The 19,837-nt window shown below is 44.0% G+C and overlaps 1 protein-coding gene across 1 annotated transcript in view; it reads left to right on the top strand.

Moving 5' to 3' along the window:
• cacna1c (calcium channel, voltage-dependent, L type, alpha 1C subunit) overlaps window positions 1–19,837 on the top strand; it is a gene marked incomplete at its 5' end in the record, with an annotated part of 157,274 nt that extends 137,437 nt beyond the window's left edge. Inside the window, 21 exons of the mRNA XM_079294870.1 lie at window positions 3,393–3,482; window positions 5,816–5,953; window positions 7,372–7,437; window positions 7,787–7,878; window positions 9,263–9,425; window positions 9,813–9,940; window positions 10,045–10,141; window positions 10,591–10,693; window positions 11,090–11,191; window positions 11,410–11,537; window positions 11,836–11,976; window positions 12,665–13,029; window positions 13,271–13,297; window positions 16,039–16,155; window positions 16,262–16,395; window positions 16,521–16,618; window positions 18,008–18,104; window positions 18,226–18,334; window positions 18,451–18,619; window positions 19,067–19,411; window positions 19,460–19,837. Of these exons, the coding sequence (XP_079150996.1) occupies window positions 3,393–3,482; window positions 5,816–5,953; window positions 7,372–7,437; window positions 7,787–7,878; window positions 9,263–9,425; window positions 9,813–9,940; window positions 10,045–10,141; window positions 10,591–10,693; window positions 11,090–11,191; window positions 11,410–11,537; window positions 11,836–11,976; window positions 12,665–13,029; window positions 13,271–13,297; window positions 16,039–16,155; window positions 16,262–16,395; window positions 16,521–16,618; window positions 18,008–18,104; window positions 18,226–18,334; window positions 18,451–18,619; window positions 19,067–19,411; window positions 19,460–19,615 (2,865 nt within the window). The 3' untranslated portion in view covers window positions 19,616–19,837. The remainder of the gene's footprint in view (window positions 1–3,392; window positions 3,483–5,815; window positions 5,954–7,371; window positions 7,438–7,786; window positions 7,879–9,262; window positions 9,426–9,812; window positions 9,941–10,044; window positions 10,142–10,590; window positions 10,694–11,089; window positions 11,192–11,409; window positions 11,538–11,835; window positions 11,977–12,664; window positions 13,030–13,270; window positions 13,298–16,038; window positions 16,156–16,261; window positions 16,396–16,520; window positions 16,619–18,007; window positions 18,105–18,225; window positions 18,335–18,450; window positions 18,620–19,066; window positions 19,412–19,459) is intronic.

The following is a 19,837-nucleotide window of genomic DNA, read 5'->3' as shown; positions in this document are numbered from 1 at the left end:
TTGATATACGTTTGATATTTGTTTCAGTTTATGAAGACACTTAGACCAGCCTTGCTACACTGTACTTCCAAAAACAAGTTAGCGTGTTTCTTCTACATGGGGATGCACATTATAAGTATAGTTTGCCTAAACTGCTCTCACACCCTCAGCCTGCTGGTTTGAGTTATAGAAAAGATATGCTCACCGGTATGTTCCCCCCCGTGGTGGAATGCAGTGTGTTTCACCTCAGACACAGCACTGGTCAGGCATACAAATAAGGTTTGTGTTCCCCAAGGGTGTATGAGCTTGGCTGTTGTTTTCGGGCCTTTAGAAAGGGAATCCATTAGGAGGCTGACAAAGCTACAAACCACAGCTTGTAATTTCAAAGTTGTACTTGGATATTTTAGGTTTCATTCAATTATTCTGTCTAGTTGTTACATGATTGTTACGTCAGGGGAGTGAGGAGGTGATAGAGGAGTGTGTAAATATATTCATAGACACTTAACAGAGACATTTCTGTTGGGAAGGGACAATATAAAACCACCGATCGTTCAGCCACCTTTTATTCTGAGGTTCAATGGGCCGGAGATATACATCTTTGTCATCAATACAAGTCACTGATGCTGCACTTAACGCTTTGGTTTGGATATTGCCTTTGATTTGGTTTGATTGATTTTGTTGATTCTTCCTGAATGTTTCATTATTATCCTCTCTCACCCCTAACCTAAAGGCATGGCCCAAGTCTTCTTTTTCTTCTTCTCTGGTGGCTTTTAATGATTTGCGTGATGAGATGCCCAAGCTACCTTTTCTATTTGTCTTTTTTTAAGAAACCCTCCGCACTTCAATCCTGTGAGAACTCTTGTCTGTTTTTGATCTGGGACCCTGTCACTGAGACATTTTAGATTCTAGCCTGCTACTGCATTTACCCAGGCCATGAAGCACAGGTGAATGCTTTCTAGCGTACTGAGCAATGCAATTAGAAACAGCAATTAGAAATAGCAGCAACTTGCCAGCAGCTACCTCTCTGTCATTGCATTCCTAAGTACGCAGCGCGGTGCAGTAACAGGCCAGCTTTTAAAATGTTATCGCTTAAAGTAAATATAAAATGGCTAAAACCTCTCGTTTGAGTGCACCCACTTTGCTGCTCTGTTGGGTGCTTGTTGACTTAGATTAGCTGCATTTTTGTGGTCATCGAATCAGAATACTTTCTCTAATTCTCCCCAGCAACCTGCGGGTGCTTCTTAAATCCTGTCTGTTTTCTGTTACGTCTTTGTTTTGAGTAGAAGTAGTGTGAATAGATCTGTAGTGGTTTGCTCTGAGCGGTGTCTTGCGGACGATGCCAGTATGGACTGCATCTATTTCTTTCTCTGTTCGGAATGCCTTCTCTTCTCCATCTCTCTCCTTCTCTTTCTGAGCTTTTTTTCAGTTCACTTAACTCTTCTTTTATGGATGTTTATCTCTCTCTTTCTGTCTTCTCTCTCGTTGGTTTGCGGTGCCGCTTGCTCGCCTGAAATGCAAGCTGGGTAACACGGGTCTCTCATACTTTTCATATAGCCGAAGAGATAATCCAATTATCTGATGTATATATGCCGTGTGTATACAAGTTAGTGTTGTTTTTCCAGTGAAAATGCACTTTTGTGTTTCAGTATTACAACTTAAAATGTATGAGTCAAACCTCAACCTCAATTGGAGGGTGATAATGTTCTCAAGAGACCCGTTTTACCTTTTGAACTGACTGAACTGATGAAATTGTTGCTTGAAAACACAACGTGCAATGTGAGGAAACGGCTCACGGTCATTGTAAATGAGCTCATGAATCCGAGGAGCTGCAACTACAGTTACTCACATCCGCACTGTAGTTCAGCCTGAAAGGACTTCTGTATATTTATTTACAAATTGACGGTTTTATTTGGTTAAATTTAAAACCCATGTCCAGATCCTTGAAGTCCACGCTAGACTCTGTAATTTGCTTTGTGTCGCTTCGTAATAAGAAATATGATAACGAGGAATGATTTGAGTTTAATCTTATGTGGTTCACAGCTTCGAGTTCACGTAGAAAGTGAAGCAAATTCAGATTTTAGTTGTGCTTAAATTGACTCATCTGGTCCTTTTTTTTATTCGCACACAGACACACAGACAAACACACACATTCGCCCATATTTCAATATTTATTTAGTCTGCACTTAGTGTGTATCCGTGCCATCATCCCTCCCTTTCTCCGTCCTTCCTTCCTTCCCTTCCTTCCTTCCCTTCCTTCCCTTCCTTCCTAGTTGTCGTTCTCCCAACTTTCCTTCCTTTCACACCATAATGCCTCAGCTCTTCTCCTTAGACATGTACACACAAACACCATTTATCCCTCCCCAAAGAGTTTGTGCTTGTAGTACAAGTTTATAATGTATGTATTCATAAATTTGTGTGTATGGCTCTGTTAAAATTCCTTTCATTTCTTCATTATGTGGTAAGGTATTTTAACAGGACCAACACCAAAGAGTAAACAGCTGCTGAGTGATAGATTAATCTAGAAGTTAATCTATCACTCCCAGTGATGTAATATGTTGTAATACCAGAGAGGACCAGTGGGTGTCTCCTTACAATATGTTATCTTTGTGCTTCTCAATGTTATTTAAATACTATTGGGCTCCAATTTCCAAAAGCATCTAAAATCACCTTTGTCTGACTGAGATGATCTTAACTGCAACCTTTTTTATTGTGGTATTCTGATGCATCTTTGACCTAAAAGTAGGTTCGAGTTCTTGCTTTCACTTGGATCTTGGCTATTTTCAGGTCAGAGGAATGCTTGAATAACACGTAGTCAAAGGAGGCATTGCCCTTTAATGCCATGATGCATTTGGTAAATGTAGCCTGAGTCAAGCTAAAGCTTCAACCACTGTTACTGTACTTTAGCTTCAGCTGGCAGAAAGAATAACAGATAGCTACAGAGGCGCGCCTTCTATCGGCCATCATACACACAAGCACATGGGCTCGCGTACACCCTCAGCTCTTTCCCCCCTTTGTGGCTGCCCCAGACCATCGTGCATTATTTTGGCCCTCAAGGCGTCGGACAGCAATTTCAGCAGTAGTTTAAACTTCGCACATGTTTTAATCTTCTAGTGCTGCGATTCCGCCTGACGTGGTCCTCACGGAGGATGGGTTCAGTCTCCATTATGTAGTAATATCTGGCAGGATTCTCCCTCCTGGCCCAGATGATATTTATATATATACTTTTTTTAACCTTTTCACCATGTGAGGGTTGATCAGAGACTGGACCCTCAGTAGCCCAGCGGTTATTGTAAAATTCTTACAACTTTTCACAAAATAACACTAGAAGACACACATACTGCACACGCACACACAGACACCAAGACACACCAAGGCGCTGCTCTGGTGCTGATCTTTGTTGCCTTTCCTTAAAGCCAGCTGACTCCTCCTCGTCCTCGTCCTCCTCCTCTTCGCCCTCCTCCTCCTCCTCTTCTTCCTCTCACCCCCCTGTGGTAAGGCCAATGGTACGCTCCGACGGTAACCTCGTCCGCCTCCCTACCTCCTCCACCATCCCTCCATCCCTCCGTCCTCCCATCCCTCCTTCTGCTACGCCAACCATGGTATGATCCAACACTTTCCGTCTCTCCTCTGTCGCTCCCGCTGTCATCTTCTGCAGCATGTCCAGGGTTTATGTAGCTGTTGTTTCACATGCTTCTATATAGACATATATGTGTGTATGGTGAAGGACACTCTTTTCTGCAGGCCTAGTATAACTGGAGTGACTTTCCCTGAGTGACTATTGTTGTTGACCTGGTGCCCGCTGCCCCCACCTCCCCCATGGCTTGCAACTTGCTCCCCCTTCCCTTATGGATGTGGTATCTTTAGTGCTTCGTCATGAGTGCAAGCCATCATGGTCACGCTACCACGCTGTCTCTCTTTCTTTCACTCTTCTCCACTGGCCTGCTGTCTATCTGATCTATCTATGAACCTGTCCATTTGTTTGGATGTCTCTGAATAATTCAAACTATTCTTCATTCAGACTCTCTCTCTCTCTCTCTCTCTCGCTCTGTTACACTTACTGTTACTGTACCTCTCCCTCTCACTGCCCCACTCTGTTGATGGTGCAATGGTCCCCATTGTGGTCCAGTTGTGGTATTACTTGCATTACAGAATTTTGACTTACACTCCTCAGAAGGATTGGCCATTTCCGGCACATCTGTCGGTGGAGTTTGGGACAACGCATGTCTTGGGTTACTTTTCAACACACCTGCATCACCAGAACAATGTGATGTCTACCCTTATATAGCACTCCCAGTTATGCCAGAAATATATAATCACGCAACTTTACAATCTTTGATTTCTATAGAACATTTTTGAAAACAAGATGGGTTATTGCTCTGCTCTTGAAAAGTAACATATGACATCTGTTGTCCCAAACATGCAGCTAGATGTGTAGAGAACGGCTCGTCCTTTTTAGGAGCTCACTGTGTTTTCTCTTTGGGATTAGCATAAAGAATTAATGGCTTCTTGGAAAAACACAAATGGCATCAAACAGATTTGGAGGTCAGGTAGGACGAGATGGCTGAATATTTCATCATGGAGTTATTTCCTGTGGATGAGTTTGGGACAAGAGACAGTTAGGAAGCTACAGTGCCTCTCAAGCTTGTACTTCAGAGCTTTACAAAGAAATATTTTGAATAAACTGCAACTTTTCAAAATAACACAAGAAAATGTATAGGTTCTGCAAATATAATGATCGCAGGGGTAAAAGAAGATCATAGTAAACTTAAAGTTAAGACGACAACATTGACCACCCAACCCGGCAGTGACTGCATTGGGTATTAACATCTTCCTCCACCTGAAAGTCATCTTTGGATTGTTTGTCCCGGTGGCCAGTTGCTCCAGATAAACAATTAGCCTGCCTGCGTGATTTATCAAGACAGGAAGTTGCCTGCCGGCTAAGATTTTTGTACTGTATCTGTTGTGAATTGTGATCCGTGATTTATGAAATAGCTTGACGTTATCGATGGAGCTCTCCCTGGCCTGATCTCCGCTGTTAGACTTTTAGTCTGTACCGGTGCAGAGTAATCGAATCTTTCAGCTTAGTGAGATGATTTACTTCAGTGGCTCAAAAAGCATTTTAATGCTTGTTTGTCTGGAGGCTGGATTAACCTGTAACAGGTATAGAAACCCAAGAGTGTGTTCTTCATCTTAATTGTGACATTCCTGAGATGAGGTGGAAGTAACAGCAGAATGCTAGAACCAATTATACCAGTAAAGACTGATGGGGCCGTTTCCAGTTTTGGTGGTTCAGCAAGGTGCCTTTAAAGACTGCAAAATAACTTTCCTTGTTGCACGGTTGGTATCTATTACACAAAGAGAGGTACAAGCAGGTGTATTCAGGGAGCTGATAGATGGATTGTGAATCTCTTTGTTGCCATTTGATTTTTCCATGAAGCCAGAAAGTGAGCATGATTGCCCGATTCTCTCCCAAATCTCTTTTGTCAGTTGATTTTGATGGGATTTTGTAGGACGCAGACTTCCATTTATTAACTCAGTGTGTGTGTGTGTGTGTGTGTGTGTGTGTGTGTGTGTGTGTGTGTGTGTGTGTGTGTGTGTGTGCGCGTGTGTGTGTTGTACATATTTACATCCACCTGTACATGTGGGTGGGAATATGTATGTGACTGTTACTTGTACGTCTTTATTTCTGCATATGTTTTTGTGTGTACGTTTGTATGTTCATCTTTACCTGTGTGTATGTGTATGCGTGTGTTTCCCTCCCTTACCTATCTGCATGTGTTCCTATGCGTCCTGTGTTTTTTCTAAAAAAAAAAAAAACACCAAACCCCACCAAAAGGGACTGCAGAACTCTGAAGAGAACGCCAGGATCTCCATCACCTTCTTCCGGCTGTTCCGCGTGATGAGGCTGGTGAAGCTGCTGTCTCGCGGGGAAGGGATTCGGACCCTGCTGTGGACCTTCATCAAATCCTTCCAAGTGAGGGGAGAACCGGACACAACATGCTAGAGCAGGGGGTTGGGTTTACACAGGACTGAATGATGCAGCAAAAGTGGAGCTTTAACCCTCATGTGAACCAGATTGGAGCCCTGGTTTTGAGGCTATAGCACTTTTGTGATCCAGACTTGGCATAGTGTGCCAACAAGGTGATTATCTCATTTAATGTTATTAATACTGTGCACATCATCTGGTATAATCAGATCTGAGTCACATAGGGCTAAAAATATCCTGGTTCTTGTGTAAATCCAGCCTGGTGGAGTCTCACAAGCCGCCTCTCCTTTCCTTGCCTCCTCCCTCCTCCTCTCCGCCTCCTATTTTTTGTAAAAAAAATCACAAGGGTGGGACAGTTTAGTCTCGATGGGAAAGGAGGAAAAGAAAGAGGGATGATGTGAGGTAACGGAGAGGCGGTTTAGGAGTCTTCTTGCAGAGGCAGGGAGGGCTGTAGGGACATGAAGCTGGGAAACTGCCAGGAACTTAAGAACCTTAACCAGCAATCTATTTTCTTCGCTATCCTACCCATCTCTTCTTCCTCCACTTCTTCTTCTACTCCCTTTCCCCCCCAAACACCCTACTACTAACCCCTGAAAGCTCACCAATCCCTGTAGGCGGGTTAAGCGCTGGTTAAGTTTAACGAAGCACTCCACCAAAAAATGAAATCATTTGACAGAGAGTTATGGGGGAAATGAAAATAATCTGTTCTCTCTCTTGTGTCAGTTGAGACGGGCCACTTCATGTCATTGAAATTCGAAACATTGGCGATACAACAAAAAACAGACTCGTGGTGTGATTTGAAACCAAAAGTGCTCATGAATATATTACTGCACTTCACACAATTAAGCTTCCTGTAGACTTATCATTGAATTATCAGTGGGTTACATATTGACACATCATCAAACTTTTACTTCGTCATGGTTTGGCCCTGCCCTCCCAGTCACAGGGGGTAATGTTAGCCAGGAGCTCGGTTCCTCCACACAGTCTCCCAGGTGTGTGAATATAGAAGGCGTACCTGTTCTGGTCGTGTTTGGCTGATGCACGCTGATGATGATGGGACTGGTCTCCTGGCTAAACTCAGAGAGCAGTTTGTATTTTACTGAGGTTTTTCACTTCGAAGTCAGATGATTTGTCCTGGATTGTTTTGGTGTTGTGCCACACAGGGCTGCAGATCAGTTCACTTTCACTTCATAAAGTAACTTCTTTTTTTTTCTTTCTTTTTTATCGCAACTGCTAATTTGAAAAATAAAAATGTGAATTTTATCAACTCTTTTAAACAAGAACTTCCTAAATCAGTTGTAGACTAATTGGATGTGTTAGAATTGAATGGAAGTGAATGGACTACAGCCTTGGTGCATGATAATACTGTCGACAACCTGTTACTAAAGTGTCTCTCTCCTCTTTAGGCTCTGCCCTACGTAGCTCTGCTTATAGTGATGCTATTCTTCATATACGCTGTCATCGGCATGCAGGTAAGCTGTTGTCTTGTCCCCTTGTCTCCCTCCCTCTGTTGTGTTTTTCTTCTCTCTCCTCCAGCTGGCCTCCATCCTGTGTCTGTCCTCCTGGAGTCTTGTCATCCAGAGTTCCTTGTTTCGGTCACGTCGTCCCTCTCTCCTCCACTTCTCTTCCACCTCTAGCTGTTGCTAGTCTATGTCTCTCCTCTTCCTCTTCGTCTGTCCTGTTTGTGTTGATTGTACCAATGATGATGAGAGGGACAGCGGCCTCTAGTTGTGATTGTCCCAGAGATCAATCACTTCCTCCTGTCAAATGCTGATGTCATATCCTGTGTGCTGTGACTACTTCCTTCCCCCTCCCGTGCAGATGTTTGGTAAAATAGCGCTGCGGGACCACACGCAGGTCAACAGGAACAACAATTTCCAGACGTTTCCTCAGGCAGTGCTGCTGCTCTTCAGGTGAGGAAGATGACTACGCTCCTCATCTTTTGTCCTTTTCTCCCTTCGTGTCCTCCCTCATCCTCCTCCCTCTCCTCTCAATATCTACACTTTTGTTAATTGTTTCAAAGTCAATGTCATCTCTTCTTTCGGCATTGGCCGTCTGCTCTTCTTCTACCGTCATCATTACTTCCTGTCGTGTTAGATCAACGACAATAACTTTTCCTTTTTGCTCTCCTATATTTCTTCTCTTCCTTTTACTCTGAAAAGCGTTTATGTCTTCATTAGAAGCTGCCACTGTCATTTTTTGACAGCAGCTGGTTAATTAAATGCCAGGATATCTGTAAATGTCAAGCTGTAAATTCAGCCGACTGCGACTTGACTCTGCACAAGAGCCAATGTGGGATGTTTTTTTTCAGTTTGTACACTGAGAAGATGTTACTGCCACCGTGCCAAGAGTTTAAAAAAATTCCAGCTGAAAAATATAGACTCACCAGTTACTCAGCAGCTTTAACAGCTTTTCAAATCGTATCTGTACACCAGTGTGCTCAGTAGTTAGCTGGAAATTGATGTAAGCTTGACTGATTTATCGCAAATATTTCTGGTCCACTGAGGACGACACTTTCTTCAGTTGTGAGGGGACTCTACTGATAATACATTTAAACTGCCTGGATCCAGTCCTGTGTGGTTCCCATAAGGGTAAGACTCCATGCAGGGGTAAAAAGAAAAACACAGAAACTGAAAGGACAGATCAGATATGATAACGTATTGTATGGTTTGGCAGCAATTCTATTATTTCTGTGAGCATTTTGCCATGAAATCTATCTATTCTATTGGTTCACATTCTATGCACTGATCCCTTCGTAGAATGAATCATAGCAATGGGCTTCCATTCAGAGAAGGCAGGATGCTTGGATACTTCACACTGCGATGTACAGCACTGAAACGTAAACTGCAGAGTTAGAAAGTTCAACAGTTCTGAAGTATTCACAATGAAAGGCAGTTGTACTTTGGACAATATGACGTCAAATGTCTTTGCTGTTGCTCTGTAAATTGAGATTTTAGAACACAATGATTGTTTTTTGCTCTTGATGGTGAATCTAACACTTGTTTGTGTTTGTGTGTCTGCCTCTCTCTGTGTTTGTTACTGCGCGTGTGTGTGTTTTCTCTATGCTTGTATGTCCGTATGCATACGCGCACACATCCGTGCGTCTGTATGTGTGCGTTGATGCATAAATGCGCATGTGACTCCATGCTGGTGCATGGTTGCACACATGCACATGTCTATGCATGTACGTGTACTTCTAATGTATTTGATTCGTATCTTTGCATGCGTATCTGCGTCAACGTGTGTGCATATTTGTGTGTGTGTGTGTGTTTGTGCGCATGCATGTCTATCTATCAGATGTGCAACGGGTGAGGCATGGCAGGAGATCATGCTGGCGTGCTCGCCCGATCGGCCGTGTGAGAAAGGATCAACCAATGAGAGCAACCCGGACCAAGAGGACTGTGGCAGCCAGTTTGCCATCATTTACTTCGTCAGCTTCTACATGCTCTGTGCCTTTCTGGTGAGTGCAGTGAGAAAGGGAAACTAATTATTTCAACAGACAGTATTTGACACGGTATGTGTACTGGAATCAATCACAGGTTAGGGACGGTGGAAAAACAGACACTCCCAAAAAATGAGAACGTCCTAACAAATAGTTCAGAGGCCTTGCTACTGTCTAAATACAAAGCAACAGCCAACAGGTGGTTAGCTTGAACATCGAATGTTGTGGTTTGGCATTCCCAAACCATTCCTTCACACGATAACTTTTAAAGTTACACTTTACATCAAGTGTAACATTCACTGGATTCTACAGTGATTCACTGCATGCTGTTATGTGGTTATAATTTCAAACAGACATTCACCTATATGCTAATGTAGTGTCTGCCTGATTCCTGATTATCCCCAGATCATCAACCTGTTTGTGGCCGTCATCATGGACAACTTTGACTATCTGACACGCGATTGGTCAATCCTGGGGCCGCATCATCTTGACGAATTCAAGAGGATCTGGGCTGAATATGACCCAGAGGCTAAGTAAGTTTACAGATAATTAACATGTATCGACCGACGAATTCATCACTCGTATGCAGAGATTGTGTAGAGAGTTACTGTAATGTGAACCTCTGCGCTGTTACCAGAGGGAGAATAAAGCACCTGGACGTGGTGACTCTGCTGCGAAGAATCCAGCCTCCACTCGGCTTTGGAAAGCTCTGTCCACACAGAGTAGCCTGCAAGGTAAACATGCAAACACTCGGCCCCGAACATGGTGTAAAAGGCTGCAGGAAATTTACAAAACATTTGATCAGGCTTTAGAAATTCGGTAATCAGAATTCATTCTGCTACTATTTTGGGGTGGAATTAAAACCACTCTTATTTGCCAGGTGTGAGCAATATTAATAAATCTGTGGTATCGTTGTGATGACACATTGACAGCTCATAACACCTTCCACAGTGACTCAAAATGGCACATTGAGAACAGATCGTACAGAGAAAATATTTTAGACATTTAGACATTCACGTCTCTCCAGAGGACCATTAATAGTGACCATAGTGTCAAACCACTGTCTGCTTATTTTCAACAAACTCGAGTCTGCTGCCAATGGATGCTGGCAGTTCGCACAGGAAATGTACCTGTTTATATTGAAAACTTTGCGTGATCAAACAAAATGTTCCATCTCGTGCAGCGTCTGGTGTCGATGAACATGCCTCTGAACAGCGATGGAACGGTGATGTTCAACGCCACGCTGTTTGCGCTGGTCAGAACCGCACTCAGGATCAAGACAGATGGTAACAGTCACACACTTGAATGCACTTGCACAGGCAAAAGATACCCACGTACACAAAGCTGGGCACATCGGCATATATGAATATGTAGTGCATAAGATGGGAATTAAATGTATTACCAGCTGGCCAGGTGTCATTGTTTTCCCTTTTTTACGTTTTTTTGCTCAGGGAAGTTATTCACCTGGAAGCTGCCCAGTACAACCTCAGTCTCATCTATTGGCATAGTAGCAGCCATACAGCAGTTGAGACCATAGATTCTAACTCTGCTGCTAGGGGATGTAGAGGAGGGGTGGCAGGTTAACAAGGGGCATGCCTTTAGTTCATTTTGCAAACAAGGGGGATGGTATCCCCCCCTCAAATCGCCTACTGACAGTATTTATACTGTTTGTGTGTGTGCAGGAAACCTGGAGCAGGCCAACGAGGAACTGAGGGCGATAGTGAAGAAGATCTGGAAGAGAACCAGCATGAAGCTCTTGGATCAAGTAGTGCCCCCTGCTGGAGGTTTGTGTACTCTGCAATGCAGTTTCATAGCTCAATCATATCTTAACAATAAACGCAAATATAGAAAATGTGAACACTTCACAATCATTACACTAAATTTAAATGTTTTACTTTTGACCAAAACCACGGCAGCATCACTTGCAACTGCATTTCTGACAAATACTGTGAGTCATTATTTTGCGCGTTAATCATGCATGTGATGTCATTATTTCTTGCAGATGACGAGGTAACAGTCGGGAAGTTCTACGCTACCTTCCTCATCCAGGAATATTTTCGCAAGTTTAAGAAGAGGAAAGAACAAGGGCTGGTGACCAAGGTGGCCCCCAAAACTGCCCTTTCTCTGCAGGTACACAAACATACATGGCTTTTGTTTACAATTTATCCTAAATCTGTGTACATTTGTTGCATTGTCAGGAAATTCAGAAGACAGCAGTAGACTTTGATGGATCCCAAAATGATAAAACAAACATGAGGGGCAATAGAGTGTACAGCTTATAGGAGGCTTCTTGTTATGAATTAACTTTAGAAAGACAGAATTTTGTTTGTGTGAGTACATACGCCTTGTTTCAGAGTTTTGACATTAAATACATAAGCATGCGGGTCACTGTGTTATTGCATGAGAGACAAATTTGGTCTGTGTGTAGGCGGGCCTGCGGACATTGCATGACATTGGTCCAGAGATTCGGAGGGCCATCTCTGGAGACCTGACGGTGGAGGAGGAGCTGGATAAAGACCTGAAGGAGCCCGTGTCGGCTGCATCCGAGGATGATATCTTCAGGGTAAAGGTTGGATACACACACCCTCACTCACTCCCCAGAGAGAGAGAGATGATCGGCGTCCAGCTTGAAGCCATATTATTGCTCCATGCACATGCATAGACATTCTTGCATGTGCTCAGAGGTTCAAAAAGACATTTAAAAAGCCTCATTTCTCACCACATAGCTTGGCTACCAATCACTGCAGATACCTGAACTCAATTTTAATCATTGATCGTATGCATTTTAGAACCACATCTAGTGGCCGAAAATTGCAAAATAACAACAACAATTGAGCACTATAACTGTAAGCCTCTGACAGAAACTACACACACACACACACACACACACACACACACACCTCTTCGCTCAAGGGTGAGTTTTGCTGAGTTATCAGCGTCCACTGTCAATTGCCCCATTCATGCGCTTTGTTTTGTTTACTGCTGTATTTTGTTACTTTTACGTACACTGCGTTACACAGATGGACTGAAATTAGTAGTTTTAAATATTTGCATTTCCATCTTGGCTGGGCAGAGCTTTGTGTGACAGTAGTACTTCTGTCTGGGTGTTTGACTGGAGTAAGATATAAAGATATTTTCACTTAAACATTATTTTAATTCCCTGTCTTTTTCCACAGTTCTCATCTTCTTTGTCGTCTTTCCTTTACTCTCTCTCTCTCTCTCTCCCTTCTCTCACCCTCTCTCCTCTCGCCCCACAGCGTTCGGGTGGGTTGTTCAGCAACCACGTCAACTACTACAACCAGAGCGATGGCCACGCTTCCTTCCCACAGTCCTTCACTACCCAGCGTCCCTTGCACATCAGCCAGAAGGGCTCCCCTTGCGAAGACGAGAGTCCGTCCCACGAGAAGCTCATGGACTCGACCACTCTCACCCCTTCCTCTTACTCCTCATCAGGCTCCAATGCCAACATCAACAATGCCAACAACACTGGCATGGTCGGGGTGACGACCCAGGGCATCAGTCGATTCCCAAGCCCGTCCATAAGCACTGTGGACGGGCACACGGGACAGCCGCTCACCCCCATCCTGCTGCCAAGGTCCGCGTGGTGCTTTCCTCCAAAGAGGTGAGTGCAGTCTGCACAGCAGTCAACATCTTGTATTGAATCGGTGTTTCGGGGTTCCTTTCCTATTTTCTGTGGTTTTGAACCGAGGCAAGAATTATTTCTCCGAACCAACATCACAGTTATTCAGCTAGCCTGTACACATAATAACCAGCATGACATTTAAAAATGGTTCTTCTATTTCCTTCACTTTCTTTTCCCTTCCTCCTCTCTTCCCCTGTCTTTTGTCTCTGGTGGCAAGCAGGACGTGTTTTTATGACACCCTCATGCGGTATGTTGCCAGGGGACAGAGAGAGAAACTGTGTGTGTGTGTGTGTGTGTTGTGTTAGTCCCCTGACTGCGTGCAAAAAGGTTTCATAATGCTACATAAAATGGCATCGCTGTCAAAGTGCTATGGTGAGATTTGCTATGCACATAATGCTTTAGTTGCTATAGCAAAAGCCAGGCTCTACGCTGCTACTATAGACGCTGCTGCCAAAGCCACGGATAGACGTGTTTGGTGCAACACGGCCAAATGCTTCCTATCAAAGGCTGTTATTGCTGCTGTTCTCTGCTCGTGTATGGCAGGTCTGGGTTAGACACAACGTATGCTCTTTGTCCTATATTCTGCTCTTTGTTCTATGAACTTTGCTCTGGATATTCTTGGTCCCCAGAGGATGATTCCTAATGGTGTTGGTGATCCCTCACATTTTATTTCGCACTAAAATTGTACACAAGAAATATCAAAGTCTACGGTATGACCCGCGTACTGAGTAGAATCATTTTCCATTTCAGGCACATGATGAGCTTTTCTCAGTGTTACACGTAATCCAACTTTCAGATCGCCTCTGCTCTATTAGCACCACCCTCAGGACAAACTTAACACCTCCAGCTATACTTTGCCTCACAGTTGTTTTGCAATTGCTAAAACACAAACCCTGCACACAAATACCAGAAACATAATACACAAAATACTAAATATCTTACATCTCTTGCAAAAGCAAACATCACTATATGAACTCTTCTAAAAATAGTTTTTTTGCATCACAACAGTACACACAGACACTAAATAAATAGCACTTTCAACATGCAAACTTCACACTGATGTGCTAAGTATAAAACACTATTTTCAATGCAATGCATGCAATGCAATGCATTTATGCAATGGGGAAACAACCAAATTAGTTTGTTCTCAATACTCATATACTTGTAACAGAATCAACGTACAGCATAGTTTATTATTATAGCCCTCTAACTCTCTCACACCAAAAAGCAAACCTGAATCCGAACAACAGTGTTCAAGCTTTGATATTTAAGTGATCTGATTGGTTCCAGGTGTTTTCACAGGTGCATTCTGGGTGCTGGGGATTGATAATAGAGTGATGCATTTAAATGGCAGTGTTTAGCAAGCAACACACGGGTTTTAGTTTTGAATCATGTGTCTGAAGTAGATAATCACGTATCGTTATTTGCATAAAGTGTGTTTTTAGAGTTTCAAATTTGTGAAGCAGAGTTAGTGATTTCAGTAATTGTGCCACAAGTACCCGTTTTTGTGTCTTGGCAATTGCAAAAAAATCTATTGGGAAGCCTATGAGAACAGCACAATTGTTATCTTGTTGGCCATTTATTCCTTCCTGAATAAACATTGCAGCTTCCAGGCGTGACTAGCGGGGCCTTCGACTTTTTATTTCCGTTTGCTCAATGTTTTGATCGTAGAAGGTCAGCCTGTGAGACAACTCAGTCATAGTTAATTAGAGAGGAGTTGAACGTATTCACTTTCCCTGTGATCAACAATTAAGTGCTCTATTACAAAACAAAGTACGGTGTATCCTCTCCGGTGCACTTTCGCTTTGGATTCGCTTGATTTACCACCTGGGTGTTAACGTCCACCCAGCTACCAAGTGGAGTGAGCTTGATCAAGCGGATCCAGGACAGTCTTACTCAGGTTTTATTAAATGCTGTTCTAACCCAGAGTTTGCTGTGGAGCAGCTTAAATAGCTGTGGATTAAAGGGACATCATAACATTTAGAAATTCCATTTAGTTTTTCTTCACCAGGCAGTTCTCGGGTGAAGTACATGTGCTGGTGCTCAAACACAAATTGCTGTTTGTATTTGTGGGTTTTCACAGTAAAGAATAATGGGTTCTGCTAACTGCAAGCTAAGTCATCTGTTGTGACTGCTTTTTTTATTGAAACACAACCATTGACAGATGGTTTTGAGGAGCTCGCATGTTGTAACACTTAAGCAAACTATCTGGTGAAGAGGAAAATATTTCACTTTAAATGTCAGGATGTCTCCTTAAAGCTTAAGTCTGGAGTATGAAACAGATGTGGACAGATAAGCGGGACAAGACATCTTTGGAATACAAAGAGAACGTAATACAGAGTATCTGCAGGGTTTGGATTAAACACACAACCCTCAATTCAGAATTAAGACTTTCTTGTTATTTGCAAAATTGCATCAAGGGTAATGTAGGCATTGCCTCCACTTCTTAAAGAGATGAGTAGAAAACACGGCGTCTGATTCCAGGACTTCATTGGCCTTCATTTTAAATGATGAGAACAGCATAAAATGTACCTGCTTAATTTCCCAGTAGGCTTGCATTACAATACTGGTCTCCAAGTATTGACTAACATTATTCGCTGTTATGAGCCGTTATCTCGTCTGTCCTAATCTTTGTTTTTTAAAGATGTCTGCACCTCAGTCGTGCTATCAGTTTGTCATATTCCACGTGTTGCCTTCGATGCTTTTTACCATTTTGTTGAAACAAAATAGTTGTAATTCCCACCTGCTTCTCCTTTTTCTTCTTCTCCTCCTTCCTCTTCTCCTTTCCTACATGCCTCAGTGGGTTTTTCCGTCTCCTCCTAAGCTCCTCTCCGAGTTTGTTTCACTAATCAGCTGCTTCTTTTTTTTCTGTGTTTATGTTCACATCTGTCTGCCTATTTGTCCACCTGTTTTTTCCCATCTGTGCTCTGGTTTGTTCATTTTGTCGGTTTGTTTGTTTTGGTCGTGTGCTCGTTTGTTTGTCGGCAGCTCGGACTCAAGTGACAGCCGTCGGCCGATCATCCGAAGAGGCGAGGGGTCGACGGAGGAGACGTATGATGAGAGCTACGGCGACCACGAGGACGACCACTCGCTCTCCTCTGACATGTACTGCTGAAAACAGACGCACATCATTTTCGCCTCTGAATTTGATTCATTTTCGGGGCGTGTCTTTTATAAAACTCCTCTTTGGGTGCCTGTGTGTTCTCGTTAGGCTGGTGTATCATGATGAAACATGTAAGCAGTTGAATCCCATGGAGGAAGGAGAAGAGGTAGAAGACAGAAGAGGAGGAGGAGGAGGAGGGTGGCAGTCTCCCAGGAGAGTCTTCCTCTGCCCCACCACTCTGGGTAAGTAGACGTCTCTCCTAAAAACTCTTTTAAAGTATTGGTACAACTAGTCTACATACTAAAATACTCATTGTTTCTATACTGTACTCATTTTCACATGCTGTTTGCGTGTTTATGTGTGTCAGCGCGGAGATCGTCTTTCCATCTGGAGTGTCTGAGGAGACAGTCGAGGCCAGACGTCTCCCAGAAGACGTCTGTACCGCTGCACCTTGTACATCATCAGGTAGACGATGCCCACACAATAAACACCAACGCACACTTTGAGGGTTTAAATGCATAATGTGAACTCCCTGCCGTGCTGTGTGTTCGGCAGACGTAATCCTCACCTCTCGCTCCTGTCTAAGGGGCCGTTCACATGCCGCCGTTTTTACACCCTTCCGTAAAATGAGTCTACAATAAATGTACAGAGAAGTTAATCATTGAAATGCTGGGTTACCCAGAGCTTTACAGTACGTCCCACGGACTATTTGTTGGAATGCTGTTAAGATGGCGGACGATACACATCGAGGCTCGGTCGCTCCTGCTTTTAAAAGGTCTCGAATGAAACCTGAGATTTATAAAACTGTTGACGGCAAAGTTATTGTTGAGGATGAGCTGCTTAACTTTCTCGCCGTGAAAATTAAGACATTAAGTCAGGACATTGTAAACAAATACAGAGGTCAAAACTCATCACTTCTTATGTGTTCTATTGATGCCTCCAAAGCTTTTGATCGTGTTAATCACAGTAAATTATTTTTTAAACTGAGCCAAAGAGGTGTCCCCACATACATAGTGAGAATTCTGGCTTATTGGTTTGCGCACCAGAGTATGCAAGTAAAATGGGGTAAAAGTGTGTCAGCCCCATTTGGGGTTTGCAATGGTGTCAGACACGTTCTGTTTAATCTGTATATTGATGATCTGTCCAAGCAACTGAAAGCCTGTAATACTGGTGCATGATGGGTAATACTCTGGTTAATACTCTGGTTAATCACATCATGTCTGCAGATGATCTGGTGATCTTTAGTCCTTCTAGCGCTGGTCTTCAGCAGCTCCTCACTATATGTACTGTGTATGGTGTGGAACATGACATCAATACAACGCCAGTAAGAGTGCTGTCCTGATCTGTAGAACTAAAGAGGACAAATGTCTAAACTTCCCTGACTTCAAATTGTCTGACAATAATCTTGGTGTCTGTAGTGAAGTAAAATATCTTGGTCATTTTTTAAGGACTAATCTTTCAACTTTTTGAATTATTCAGCTTTTTGCAATTTTCTTTAAATTGGATATCTATTTTCAGCAACTGTTTTTGAGATTCATTTCAGCTTTCAGCATTCCAACGCATTTTCAGCAGGAAATGCATTTTCTAGTTTACTTTCTTCACCAGGAAATACCAACATCCAGTTGAAAGGTCTGACACAGACAGATGAAGCAGAAAGGCTACTGTGGGGGATTTGCTGTGCTGGAAATCCATTTCTCTTTGTTTCTACTTTGTTTACTCAGTGAGGCTTACTGCTAAATGATGCGCATGGTTACTTAGTAACGCCAAGAACGACAGGTGCACAACCCCCCCAAGCACCTTGGAAAGAAAGATTTTCGTCCCCTGACGCCGTCCCTCTGCTCTGTCCTCCTCCAGGCTCTGGCGGTCGCAGGGTTGAGTCCTCTGCTAAGACGGAGTCACTCGCCTACCCTCTTCAGCCGGCTGTGCTCCACGCCTCCAGCCAGTCCCTCAGGTATACTGCGAGGGGGAAAAAAGAATGAAATTTGAAGTGCATATTGTTGTCAAGTTGCAGCTTTGTCGTACTTGTTGAGAGGTCCGTTCTCCTAGTGGGTTATTCTCCTCTTTGTTTCTAGCCCATGGCAGTGATGCCTCCTACCAGCGAGTGCCCTCTCTGAGGCTAGAGGGCTACAACTCCCATGAAAAGCTCAACACCAGCTTGCCCTCTGTCAACTGTGGGCCCTGGTAAGACCAAGTACCTTTCAAATGACTGTTACAAGTCACAGTGGATTTGTTCAAATAGCTGTGACGATGATACTGTAAGAACAGTAATAATGATAAACTGTTTTTTTTGCTCCTAGGTACAGCGACAGTAATGGGAACAGCCGGGTGCCCAGTCCTAGCCTCAACCCCAGTGTGTCAGTGTCCAATCAAAGACCACCGCGGCCGGTGTCGCTCACAGTGCCCTCGCTACTGGGAAAAGACTCCAGCTCACTGTGTCACGGCAGTGCAGGCAGTCTGGTGGAGGCAGTAAGTGTGTGTGTGTGTGTGTGTGTGTGTGTGTGTGTGTGTGTGTGTGTGTGTGTGTGTGTGTGTGTGTGTGTGTGTGTGTGTAGGTTGGAGACGTTTAGACATTTAACTGAAGCTTTAACATCCTCAATCTTTGTATTATGTCAGTGATTCCCAGCCTGGGGGTTGAGACCTCACAGGATAAATATGTTAATATGTCTGCCGTACTATTTGATTGTTTTTTTGTGAAATATTGAATAGTTTTACGTCTTGGGCCTCAAATCTTTTATATACCAAATGATTGATCTGGAAAATAATTCACCGATAGGTAAAGAAAAATAATCATCATTTTCTCCTACATTATAGTTGACTTTTCTCTCCAACTCCCTCCATTCCATCCCCCCCATTTCTCTCTATCTCCCTCCCCTCCTCGCTGCCCATTCCTTTCTTTTCCATTTCCCTCCGCAGGTGCTAATATCAGAGGGTTTGGGCCATTTCGCCCAAGACCCGTCGTTCATCGAGGTGACCAAAGCCGAGTTGGCCGACGCGTGCGACATGACCATCGAGGAGATGGAGCACGCGGCCAACAACATTCTCAACGGCAACCCCGCCACGAACGCAACATCCAGCGCCTCCTCCAGCTCCCAGCACAGCCCCAACGGCAACCTCCTCCCCTTCCACACAGCAGCAGCAGCAACGCACAGGGACCAAGTGGTCAGCGAAGGCGGCGAAGAAGTCGGAGGAAGCAGAGGCTCCATCCACGAGCCCTCCTCGCTGGAGGAGCGACAGGAGCTGCTCGCAGAGGGGAGCGGACGAGAAGAGGAGGAGGAGGAGGAGGAGGAGGGGGAGGAGGAGGAGGAGGAGGAGGAGGTGGAGGAGGAGGAGGAGGAAGAGGAAGAAGAGGTGGAAGAGCGGGAGAAGGAGCAGCACAGAAGCTCGGTTGTGATTGGAGGAGCGCGGCAGAGGAACAGCAGGCTGTTAGAGGACGAGGATATGGAGTGTGTGACCAGTTTGTAGGAGTCGGACTGACATGTTTGATTGGCCAACTGGCCCCTCTGACATCATCAGAGACTGACGCTCGTCGGTGCTGGGTAACAGCGCCGTGGCTGGCTCTGTCTGTCCCCGCCCCTCACACACACACACACACACACACACTGTCTGCCTCTCAGCCAGACGTAACCGCTCTGGACAATGGCGGCCAGTGACGCAACATTAAACACCTGGTTATGACTCTGTTGG

Source organism: Melanostigma gelatinosum, assembly GCF_949748355.1.
Source record: "Melanostigma gelatinosum genome assembly, chromosome: 22".
Taxonomy (NCBI): Eukaryota; Metazoa; Chordata; class Actinopteri; order Perciformes; family Zoarcidae; genus Melanostigma; species Melanostigma gelatinosum.
Note: the sequence above shows the minus strand (reverse complement) of the source record. Positions and strands in the feature narration are given on the sequence as shown.